Consider the following 13,182-nt stretch of genomic DNA (forward strand, 5'->3'; position numbering starts at 1 on the left):
TCCGACTGTTTGGAGCTCGAAATGACTCCAGCTCTCTTTTCCGTTTGGAGCTCAATGAGATTCCGTCTATCTGACTGTTTGGAACTCGAAAACAATTCCATCTCTCTTGACTCTTTGGAGCTCAACATGATTCAATCTCTCTGACTGTTTGGACTCTATATGATTCCATTTCCCTGACTTTTTGGCGGTTGATATGATTTCATCTCTCCTACAGCTTGGAACTTTATATGATTCCATCTCCGTGACTGTTTGTAGCTCTCCAGACTTATACCTCTCTATCTGTTTGGAGCTCTGTATACTTCTGACTGTTTGGAATCTATATGATTGCATCTCTCGGACCGTGTGGATCTCTGTATGATTCCATCTCTCGGACTGTTTGAAGCTCTATATTATTCCATCTCTCCCAGGTTTTGTATCACAAAATGATTCCTTCTCTTTGACTGGAGCTCTAAATGATTCTATCCCTCTGACTGTTTGGATCTGCACATGATTCCATCTCTAATGACTCTTTGGAGCTCTATTTCTTTCCATCTCTCTGACTGTTCAGAGCTCCATAGGATTCCATCTCTCTGACTGTTTGGACTTCCATATGATTCCATCTCTCTGACTGTTTGGAGCACTATATGATTCCATCTCTCTGACTGTTTGGAGCTGTATAAGATGCCATCTCTACGACTGTTTGGAACTCGAAATCGTTCCACTTTTCTTGACTCTTTGGAGGTCAACATGATTCCATCTCTCTTGACTGTTTGTAGCTCAATATGATTACATCTTGTTCTTTCAAACTCTATATAATACCATCTCTCCGACTCTTTGGAGCTCGAAATAATTCCAACTCCCTTGTTTATTCGGAACACTGTGATTCCATCTGTCTGTTTGGAGCTCAATATGATTCCGTCTATCTGACTGTTTGGAGCTCGATATGATTCAAACTCTCCGTCTATTTGGAGTTCTTAATGATTGCATCTCTCTGACTGTTTGGAGCTCAATATGGTTCCATCTCTCTGAATGCTTGCAGCTCGATATGATTCCATCTCTCTTGACTGTTTGTAGCTCAATATGATTACACCTTGCTGTTTCGAACTCTATATAATACCATCTCTCCGACTCTTTGGAGCTCGAAATAATTCCAACTCCCTTGTTTATTCGGAACTCTCTGTGATTCCATCTGTCTGACTGTTTGGAGCTCAATATGATTCTGGCTATCTGACTGTTTGGAGCTCGATATGATTTGATCTCTCCGTCTATTTGGAGTTCTTAATGATTGCATCTCTCTGACTGTTTGGAGCTTTATATGATTCCATCTCTCTGACTATTTGGAGCTCTATATGATTTCATCTCTCTGACTGGAGCTCTCTATGATTCCCTCTCTCTGACTGTTTGGTCCACTATATGATTCCATCTCTTTGACTGTTTGGAGCTCTATAAGATGCCAACACTCCGATTGTTTGGAACTCGCAATCATTCCATCTACCTTGACTCTTTGGAGCTCAACATGATTCCATTGCTCTAACTGTTTTGAGCTCCCAATCATCCAATCTCCCTGACTGGAGCTTGATATGATTCCATCTCTCTGACTGTTTGCAGCACACAATGATTCCTTCTCTCTAACTGTTTGGAGCTCTATATAATTCCATCTCTCTGACTGGAGCTCCAAATGATACCATATCTCATGACTGTTTGGAGCTCTAATTGATTCAATATCTCTGGAGCTCTATATATTTCCATCTCTCTGACTTTTGGAGCTCTATTTCTTTCCATCTCTTTGACTGCTTTGTGCTCCATATGATTCCATCTCTCTGCCTGTTTTGATCTCTATCTGCTTCCATCTCTCTGACTGTTTGGAGCTCTATATGATTCCATCTCTCTGACTGGAGCTCAATATGATTCCGACTATCTGACTGTTTGGAGCTCTATATGATTCCATCTCTCCGGCTGTTTGGAGTTGAATATTATTGCATCTGCCTGTTTGGACCTCTATTTGATTCCATCTCTCTGACTGTTTGGGGCACTATATGATTCCATCTCTCTGACTGTTTGGAGCTCGAGGATTCCATCTCACTGACTGCTTTGCTCTCTATATGATACCATCTCTGACTGTTTCGAGATCCATAAGATTCCATCTCTCTGACTGTTTGGAGCTCTTTCTGATTTCATCTCTCAGACTGGAGCTCAACATGATTCCATCTCTCTGACTGTTTGGACTCTATATGATTGTATCTCTCTGACTTTTTGGAGGTTTATATGATTTCATCTCTCCTACAGCATGGAGCTCTATATGATTCCATCTCAGTCACTGTTTGGAGCGCTATGATTCCATCTCTCTGACTGTTTGGAGTTCCAAGATTGCATCTCTCTGACTGTTTGGATACCTATATACCATCTCTGACTGATTAGAGTTCTGTATGATTCCATCTCCCTGACTGTTTGTAGCTCTCCAGGCTTATACCTCTCTGTCTGTTTGGAGCTGTGTATCCTTCTATCTGACTGTTTGGAGCTCCATAGGATTCCATCTCTCTGACTGTTTGGAGCTCCATAGGATTCCATCTCTCTGACTGTTTGGACTTCCATATGATTCCATCTCTCTCACTGTTTGGAGCACTATATGATTCCATCTCTCTGACTGTTTGGAGCTGTATAAGATGCCATCTCTACAACTGTTTGGAACTTGAAATGATTCCAGCTCTCTTTTCTGCTTGGAGCTCTATGTGATTCCATCCCTCCGAGGTTTTGGAGCTCGAAATGATTCCTTCTCTCTGACTGGAGCTCTAAATGATTCTACCTCTCTGACTGTTTGGATCTCCACATGATTCCATCTCTAATGACTGTTTGGAGCTCTAGTTTTTTCCATCTCCCTGACTGGAGATCCATAGGATTCCATCTCTCTGACTGTTTGGACTTCCATATGAATCCATCTCTCTGACTGTTTGGAGCACTATATGATTCAATCTCTCTGACTGTTTGGACTCAATATGATTCCATCTCTCTGACTGTTTGGACTCTATGTGATTCCATCTCTCTGACCTTTTGGAGGTTTATATGATTTCATCTCTCCTACAGCATGGAACTCTATATGCTTCCATCTCTGACAGTTTGCACCTCGAAATGATTCCATCTCCCTTGACTGTTTGGAGCTCTATATGATTCCAACTTGCTCTTTCGAGCTCTATATAATACCATCTCTCCGACTGTTTGGAGTTCGAAACGATTCCAGCTCCCTTCTCTGTTTGGAGCTCTATATGATTCCATGGCTCTTGACTCTTTGGAGCTCAATATGATTCCATCTCTCTGAATGTTTGCAGCTCCATATGATTCCATTTCTTTTACTATTAGGAGCTCTATATGATTCCATCTCTGCGTGTTTGCAGCTCGAAATCATTCCATCTCGATATGATTCTATCTTGCTCTTTTGAACTCTATATAATACTATCTCTCCGACTGTTTGAAGCTCGAAATGATTCCAGCTCTCTAGTTTGTTTGGAGATCTATGTGATTCCATCTCTCTCACTGTTTGGAATTTCCTATCATCCCATCTCCCTGACTTTTTGGAGCTCTATATGATTCCATCTCTCTGACTGTTTAGAGCTTTATTTGATTCCATCTCTCTGACTGTTTGGAGTTCTAAATGATTGCATCACTGACTGTAGCTCTATGTAATTCCGTCTCTGTGACTCTTTGGAGCTCTTTCTGATTTCATCTCTCTGACTGGACTCTTTCTGATTCCAACTCTCTGACTGTTTGGAGCTCGATATTCCATCTCTCCACCTGTTTGGAGTTCTAGATGATTGCATCTCCCTGACTGTTTGGAACTCTACCTGATTCCATCTCTCCGTCTATTTGGCGCTCTATATGATTCCATCTGTCTGACTGTTTGGGGCACTATATAATTCCATCTCTCTGACTGTTTGGACCTCCATAAGATGCCATCTCACCGACTGTTTGGAACTTGAAATCTTTCCACCTATCTTGACTCTTGGAGCTCATTATGATTCCATCTCTCTGACTGTTTGGAGCACTATAAGATTCCTTCTCTCCAACTGTTTGGAACTCGAAATCATGCCATCTCCCTTCATTCTTTGGAGCTCAACATGATTCCATCTCTCTAACTGTTTGGAGTTCTAAATGATTGCATCACTGACTGTAGCTCTATGTGATTCCATCTCTCTGACTCTTTGGAGCTCTTTCTCATTTCATCTCTCTGACTGGACTCTTTCTGATTCCATCTCTCTGACTGTTTGGAGCTCAATATGATTCCGTCAATCTGACTGTTTGGAGCTCGATACGATTTCATCTCTCTGCCTGTTGGGAGTTCTAGGTGATTGCATCTCTCTGACTGTTTGGAACTCTACTTCATTCCGTCTCTCTTACTCTTTGGCGCTCTGTATGATTCCATCTCTCTGACTGTTTGGAGATCAATATGATTCCATCTCTCTGACTGTTTGGAGCTCTATATGATTTCATCTCTCTGACTGGAGCTTTCTATGATTCCATCCCTCTGACTGTTTGGAGCACTATAAGATTCCTTCTCTCCAACTGTTTGGAACTCGAAATTATTCCATCTCCCTTCATTCTTTGGAGCTCAACATGATTCCATCTCTCTCACTGTTTGGAGTTCCCTATCATCCCATATCCCTGACTGTTTGGAGCTCTATATGATTCCATTTCTCTGACTGTTTAGAGCTTTATTTGATTACATCTCTCTGACTGTTTGGAGTTCTAAATGATTGCATCACTGACTTTGGCTCTATGTGATTCAACCTCTGTGACTCTTTGGAGCTCTTTCTGATTTCATCTCTGACTGGAGTCTTTCTGATTCCATCTCTCTGACTGCAGCTCAATATGATTCCGTCTATCTGACTGTTTGAAGCTAGATATGATTCCATCTCTCCGTCTGGTTGGAGTTCTAGATGATTGCATCTCTCTGGCTGTTTGGAACTCTACTTGATTCCATCTCTCTTACTCCTTGGCGCTCTATAAGACTCCATCTCTCTGACAGTTTGGACCTCCATAAGATGCCACCTCCCCGGCTATTTGGAACTTGAAATCTTTCCACCTCTCTTGACTCTTGGAGCTCAATATGATTCCATCTCTCTGACTGTTTGGAGCTCAATATGATTTAATCTCTCTGACTGTTTGGAGCTTTCTATGAATCCATCTCTCTGACTGTTTGGAGCACTATAAGATTCCTTCTCCCCAACTGTTTAGAACTAGAAATCATTTCATCTCCCTTCATTTTTTGGAGCTCAACATGATTCCATCTCTCTAACTGTTTGGAGTTCCCTATCATCCCATATCCCTGACTGTTTGCAGCTCGATATGATTCCATCTCTCTGACTGTTTGGAGCACAAAATGATTCCTTCTCTCTGACTGTTTGGAGCTCTATGTGATTCCAACTCTCTGACAGTTTGGAGCTCTTTCTGATTTCATCTCCCTGACTGGAGCTCAATATGATTCCATCTCTCTGATTGTTTGGAGCTCAATATGGCTCCGTATATCTGACTGTTTGGAGCTCGATGTGATTCCATCTCTCCAGCTGTTTGGAGTTCTAGATGATTCCATCTCTCTGACTCTTTGGCGCTCTATATGATTCCATCTCTCTGACTGTTGGGACCTCCATAAGATTCCATCTCCCAGCCTGTTTGGAACTCGCAATCATTCCACCTCTCTTGACTCTTTGGAGCTCTATATGATTCCATCTCTCTGACTGTTTGGGGTACTATATAATTCCATCCCTCCGACTGTTTGGAGCTGTATACGATCCCATCTCTATGACTGTTTGGAGATCCATATGGGTCCATTTCTCTTACTATTCGGAGATCTATATTATTCCATCTCTCTTGACTCTTTGCAGCTCTATTTGCTTCCACCTCTGACTGCAGCTCAAAATGATTCCATGTCTCTGACTGTTTGGAGCTCTATATGATTCCATCTCTCTGACTGTCTGGAGCTCTATACGATCCCATCTCTATGACTGTTTGGAGATCCATATGAGTCCATTTCTCTTACTATTCGGAGATCGATATGATTCCCTCTCTCTGTTTGGAGTTCTAAATTATTGCATCACTCTGATTTTTTGGAGATCCACATGATTCCATCTCTCTGACTGGAGCTCTTTCTTATTTCATCTCTCTGACTGTTTGGAGCTCTATATGCTTCCTCCTCTCTGATTGTTTGAAGCTCTATATGCTTCTATCTCTCTGACTGTTTGGAACTTCATATAATTGCATCTCTGACTGTTTGGAGCTTCATATGATTCCATCTTTCTGACTGCTTGGAGCTCTATAATATGCACCCTGGTGATTGCCCCATGTTTGTTCTTCAATTCAACCCAACTGGCCTCATTTGATGTCCCTTTTCCTGTATCATCCCTGCTCTCTTATAATTGTTTCTTTAATCAATCTTGAAAACTCTCCACTCCTTTTTTATCCCTCTATTGCATCTGAAAACCCTGTAACCTTGGATACTGAGTTGCCATTTCTGCCCTTCTTTCAGCTATGTCCCATTAATAGCTATAATATCATAATCCCATGTGTCAATCTGTGCTCTCAACCCACCTGCCTTATTTGCTTGGCTTATTGCCTTTAAAAAAGTGCCATTTAGCACTGCCAAACTCCCTTGTCTATTTTCTGGCCTTTGCTTCTTCTGCCTTGCAAACACACTATTTTTCTGCCTTCCATTTGCAATTTTCCTTCTCTTTCTTCCAAATCTACTCTTAAGTTTCCCATCAACCTGCCAAGCTAGTTTATAACTCTTCCTAACACTAGCAAAATCCCCTGTAAGAACATTTTTTTATTCATTCATGGGATGTGGTCTTTGCTGGCTGGATCAGCATTTATTGCCCATCCCTCGGTGCCCTTGAGAAGGTGCTGGTGAGCTGCCTTCTTAAATCACTGCAGTCCATGTGATGATGGTACACCCACTGTGCTGTTAGGAAGGGAGTTCCAGGATTTTGACTCAGCGACCGTGAAGGAACAGCAATATATTTCCAAGTCAGGATGGTGAGTGGCTTGGAGGGGAACTTCCAGGTGGTGGTGTTCCTACCTATTTGCTGCCCTTGTCCTACTAGATGGTAGTAGTCATGGGGTTGGAAGGTGATATCGAAGGAGCCTTGGTGAATTCCTGCAGTGCGTCTTGTAGATGGTACACACTACTGCTATTGTGCATTGGTGGTGGAGGGAGTGAAAGTTTGTGCTGTGGTGCAAATCAAGTGAGCTGCTTTGTCCTGGATGGTGTCAAGCTTCTTGAGTGCTGTTGGAGCTGCACTCATCCGGGCAAGTGGGGAGTATTCCATCACACTCCTGACTTGTGCCTTGCAGATAGTGGACAGGCTTTGGGAATTCAGGTGGGTTACTCGTCACACTATTCCAATCCTGTGACCTGCTCTTGTAGCCACAGTATTTATATGGCGAGTTTCTGGTCAATGGTAACCCCCAGGATGTTGATAGTGGGGGATTCAGTATTGGTAATGCCATTGAACATCAAGGGGCGATGTTTGGATTCTCTCTTGTTGCCTGACACTTGTGTGGTGCGAATGTTACACGCCACTTGTCAACCTAAATCTGGATATTGTCCAGGTCTTGTTGCATTTGGATATGGACTGCTTCAGTATCTGAGGAGTCATGAATGGTGCAATAATCAGTGAACATCCCCACTTCTGACCTTATAATGGAAGGAAGGTCATTGATGAAGCAGCTGAAGATGGTTGGGCTAAGGACACTACCCTGAGGAACTCCTGCAGTAATGTCCTGAAGCTGAGATGACTGACCACCAACAACCACAACCATCTTCTTTTGTGCTAGGTACAACTCTAACCAGCGGAGAGTTTTCCCCTGATTCCCATTCACTCCAGTTTTGCTAGGGCTGTTTGATGCCACACTCTGTTAAATACTGCCTTGATGTCAAGGGCAATCAATCTCACCTCACCTCTGGAGTTCAGCTCTTTTGTCCATGTTTGAACCAAGGCTGTAATAAGGTCAGGAACTGAGTGGCCCTGGCAGAACTCAAACTGGGCGTCAATGAACAGGTTATTGCTAAGCAAGTGCCACTTGATAGCACTGTTGATAACCCCTTCCATTACTTTACTGATGTCGAAAGTGGAATGACGAGGCGGCAATTGGCCGGGTTGGATTTGGTCCTGGCCTTGTCGTGATGCAACCTGTCCAGTCTGTACAGGTCCCACTTCCCCCCAATCCCAGAACTGAATACTGATTGGAGAGTGAGATGCACTGCCTTGATTGCCTTGTGGTCACCCATTCCCTCTTTGCCTGCATACCCTTAATCTGCAAGGTGACGACATCCAGAAACGTGCTATCCACAAAGTTCTCCAAAACCCAGTACCCGAGCTGCTCTAAATGATGACACTTCCTGCACGTGGTTGGCCAGCCCATGAAAAGTATCCAGGATTTCCCACATGGCACATGATGTGGATTCCACAGGTTGAGGTTCCCTGTCTGAGCTTCATTTTCTAGACTGTTATCCACTTACCAGCTACTCACCAATCACTTTCTCCAGTTGGCAAGTCACTATAGCTGTTTTGTAGATTTTGCGTTGTTGTGGGAGATTTCATTGGAGGCTCACTCCCCCACTTTAACTCCTTGCTGACTGCACTCAGTCTCCACCCATGTTCGCCACCGCAACTGCTGTCAGTGAGTCTGCTCACCAAACATGGAATAGGGTATTCAGAGCCAATGCCTATTTTCGCCAAATCTGTGAAGCTCGTGGATTGCTGCACAGAGGGCTGCACTAAGATTACATTCACTGGGTTATCATTGCACCTCAAAGCTGTTTAACAACAGATACCCTCCTCACTGTCAAACAAATCAGAATGAATATTAGAATTAAATTCTAATCTAATAGCTTCCAAAGCTGATGATCTTTTGGGTTGTCAACAATGCAAATTTAGTTTCTGTTTAACATTGCTTTTCCCCAAATATTAAAACATTTATAACCTTCAATACATTAAAGCTCTGTTCTGTAAAATAATCTTCAATTTTAGTCTATTATTTAAGATTTAAAAAGGGTAATGTCACATTAGCAGAAATATAATCAAGCTGTATACCATGCTTAATTATTCTGGCCCATGGATCTTGCTTCACATTCTTCAAAATTATTACCGTTCCTTAAGTTTTTTTTCAGAGTTCAGTTTTAATTTTCTTTTTTTGGTTTTGCTGAGATGGAACTTTGCTTGCAGCACATCGAAAGCCCAGGTTATCAGAAGCCGAGTCTGGAGTGTTTCCCATCCTAGAGTCAAGAACAGCAAATTAGCTCTCTGCTTTCCTTCATTTCAATGTTTGATATAATTTAACTGTAGTTTGGGTCACTGAGCACAATCAGCGGCTGGCTGTGGTTAACCTATGCTTGTTGATTGGACTGCAGATCAATGTTCTCTTTAAAATTTTCTTGTTATGAGTAGGCAGTTTTTGCAATGCGCAATATCTTTAATTTGTTTGACATGGCTGAGCACATGTGGAGTTTAACACAAAACAGGGCCTGAAAGATATCTGAAAAAACTCAGCAGGTCTGGCAGCATCGGCGGAGAAGAAGAGTTGACGTTTCGAGTCCTCATGACCCTTCGACAGAACTTGAGTTCGAGTCCAAGAAAGAGTTGAAATATAAGCTGGTTTAAGGTGTGTGTGTGGGGGGCGGAGAGATAGAGAGAGAGAGAGGTGGGGGGGTGTGTGGTTGTAGGGACAAACAAGCAGTGATAGAAGCAGATCATCAAAAGATGTCAACAACAATAGTACAATAGAACACATAGGTGTTAAAGTTAAAGTTGGTGATATTATCTAAACGAATGTGCTAATTAAGAATGGATGGTAGGGCACTCAAGGTATAGCTCTAGTGGGGGTTTTTTTTTAAATAATGGAGATAGGTGGGAAAAGGAAAATCTTTATAATTTATTGGAAAAAAAAGGAAGGGGGAAACAGAAAGGGGGTGGGGATGGGGGAGGGAGCTCACGACCTAAAGTTGTTGAATTCAATATTCAGTCCGGAAGGCTGTAAAGTGCCTAGTCGGAAGATGAGCTATACCTTGAGTGCCCTACCATCCATTCTTAATTAGCACATTCGTTTAGATAATATCACCAACTTTAACTTTAACACCTATGTGTTCTATTGTACTATTGTCGTTGACATCTTTTGATGATCTGCTTCTATCACTGCTTGTTTGTCCCTACAACCACACACCCCCCCTCCACCTCTCTCTCTCTCTATCTCTCCGCCCCCCACACACACACCTTAAACCAGCTTATATTTCAACTCTTTCTTGGACTTGAACTCAAGTTCTGTCGAAGGGTCATGAGGACTCGAAACGTCAACTCTTTTCTTCTCCGCCGATGCTGCCAGACCTGCTGAGTTTTTCCAGGTAATTCTGTTTTTGTTTTGGATTTCCAGCATCCGCAGTTTTTTTGTTTTTGTTTTTATCCCTGAAAGATATCTTACAGGCTGCTGCATGTGAGCTAGCAGTGGTCACATCTCAAACCCACATTGCTCACTTATTGCTTCCTGGAAGACCCAGATAGTTGGAGGACACAGCACTATTTAAAGGCAATCAAAGCCTCTTAAAGGGAGGTTATGTCTGGCTGGAAAAACTATTATGCTACTTGCCACTAAAAACATAGAAGCTGTGAGAGAACTGGCAACTTTCTCAGATGCTGTTGCAGAAGCCTTGGTGCAGGAATTGGAGAGGAGACGACACATCCTCTGTCCCACAGGGAGCAGGAAGCCAACTGGGCAACCAATGAGGAGGTGGTGGGAAAAGAATGGCAGCAAGATCAATGCCAGGTGTCAGCATCCACACACTTGCCTGAGTCAGATGGTCAAGGGTTCAAACCTCACTCCTCCGTTTAACCAATCAGGTGTATAAAAAAGTCAAATGTCATTGTTTTGAAAAGCAGAGGAGTTATCCTCAGTCTCGTGGCCAAATTTATCCCTCAACCAACATCAAAAACAAATTATCCGGTCATTATCACATTGTTGTCTGTGGAACCTTGCAATTTGCAAATTGTCTGGCATATTTAACCATGTTCAAAGAGACTACACTTCAAAAGTACTTCATGGGCTGTGAAGCAGTGGAATTTCCTGAGATTGTGAAAGACACGAGAAATGAGATCTGTTCTTTGTTGCGCTGGAGCCGTCTCACTCACTCCCTTTCAGTCTGCACTCCTCCCTTCCATGTTCAACCCCTTTATTTTTGAATATTATCCTTACTCAGCCATATTTCACTGCTCCAACAACAGTCAGTCTCTCCACCCAATGTATATTGTCTTTATCTTCCTGGAGATATTGGGTTAACAAAGATTAAAGACAGCCTGGCTACTAAAGGTGGTTTCATACACTCATTCTCTCTGAGTTTCTCATTGAAGGGATAGCAGCAGACTTCTCACTCTTTGTAAATGATCAGTATTGCTGTCAATCATAAAAATCCAGCCTTTTTTTATGTTATAAGTTTTTATTTCCAGGCTGATAAGGGAAGACACCAGTATGGGTGTGGCAGTGCCTCTAGTGGCAGGAGGTTTGCATGGATAGTTTCTATTATAAATGCAGACGGGAATTTATACTGGGAACTTGCCAAGATACATTTGGCTGCTGAAATCCCCTTTGATACTGTTCACAATGGGCAGGAGAATAGTTACTAGAAGTTGGGAATTCTGTAGCATGTAACTCACTTTTTTATTCTTTCATGGGATGTGGGCATTATAGGCAAGGCCAGCATTTATTGCCCATCCATAATTGCTCCTGAGAAGGTTGTAGTGAGCCACCTGTTTTAACTGCTGCAGCCCATCTGCTTTGATTTTTCTGGAGTGGTTTGGTACGAGTGAGTGGCTTGCTAAGCCATTTCAGAGGGCAGTTAAGCATCAACCACATTATTGTGGTTGGGTGAGATCTGGTATGGGACCAGGGTAAGGGCAGTAAATTTCCTTCTCTAAAAGGTCTTTAGTGAGCCTGATGGGTTTTTACAATAATTGATGAGTTTCACAGTCACCATTACTTAAGACTAGCTCTCAATTCCAGATTTGTATTAATTAACTGAATTTAAATACTACCAGCTATCACGGTCAGATTTGAAACCATGCCTCCAGATCATTAGTCTGGGCATCTGAATTAACAGTTAAGTGACATTTCCACTACTGCACCATCTCCTGTATTTCCAAGGCATTTCCACCTGCACAGCTGACCAGAGACAGCAGCAGGGGCGATGGTCTCCATTCAAAGCCTGGGCGTTAAGGCTTCTCTCGATCACTCCCTTCATCCTCCTCTTCTCTCTCCTTCCCACAATTCTCTGAGGAAGAGTGGTGTATTGGTCCCTCCTCCTCATCCAGCTCCAGGCCTCTCTGAATTATCATACTGTGGAACGTGCAGCAGACAACAACACAGAACACCTTGGCTGGCTCATACTGGAGGAGAGCACCATCCAGTCAAGGCAATAGAAGCATATCAAGATGCCAATGGTCTGCTCAATGTAGGCTGATATAAGTAGATTGCTCTGGTTGTAGCACTCGCTGCCCTTTGTCTGGGTACTAGACAGGTGTCAAGAGCTAGCACCTCAGAGGATAACCTTTATCCACCAGAAGAGGAGTCTGGATGTTGGGCTGAAGTGGTGCAGCACTCGGGACTCTCACAGGATAAAGGAATCATGACACGTGCTTGGAAACTGAACACAAACCTGCAAGATATGCTTCCTGTGATCGCAGGGTGACGGTGGTCTGGAATGCACTGCCTGGGAGGATGGTGGTGGCAGGTTGCCTCACATCCTTTAAAAAGTACCTGGATAAGCACTTGGCACATCATAACATTCAAGGCTATGGGCTGAATGCTGGTAAATGGGATTAGGTAGGTGGATCAGGTGTTTCTCACGTGTCGGTGCAGACTCGATGGGCCGAAGGGCCTCTTCTGCACTGTGTGATTCTGTGATTCTGAGAATTTGTTGACATTACAATTGCTTGGGAAGTCTTACTGAGCAAACAGATGGAGTTGTGGGCTAACAAGTCTCCGGGTCCTGATGGTCTTCATCCGAGGGTCTTAAAAGAGGTGGCTAATGAGATAATAGATGCATTGGTGCTAATTTTCCCAAAATCCACTAGATTCTGGAAAGGTTCCATCAGACTGGAAAGTAGCAAATATAACCCCTCTATTCAAGGGAGGCAGAAAACAGGAAACTATAGACCAGTTAGCTTGACGTCT

The 13,182-nt window shown here is 42.9% G+C and overlaps 1 protein-coding gene across 1 annotated transcript in view; it reads right to left on the reverse strand.

The window, feature by feature from the left end:
* Window positions 1–8,980: 8,980 nt before the first annotated feature.
* The window catches only part of sumf2 (sulfatase modifying factor 2), a 59,461-nt gene continuing 55,259 nt past the window's right edge, over window positions 8,981–13,182 (reverse strand). Inside the window, exon 9 of the mRNA XM_041197700.1 lies at window positions 8,981–9,241. Within this exon, the coding sequence (XP_041053634.1) occupies window positions 9,133–9,241 (109 nt within the window). The 3' untranslated portion in view covers window positions 8,981–9,132. The remainder of the gene's footprint in view (window positions 9,242–13,182) is intronic.

Source organism: Carcharodon carcharias, chromosome 10 (assembly GCF_017639515.1).
Source record: "Carcharodon carcharias isolate sCarCar2 chromosome 10, sCarCar2.pri, whole genome shotgun sequence".
Classification (NCBI taxonomy): domain Eukaryota; kingdom Metazoa; phylum Chordata; class Chondrichthyes; order Lamniformes; family Lamnidae; genus Carcharodon; species Carcharodon carcharias.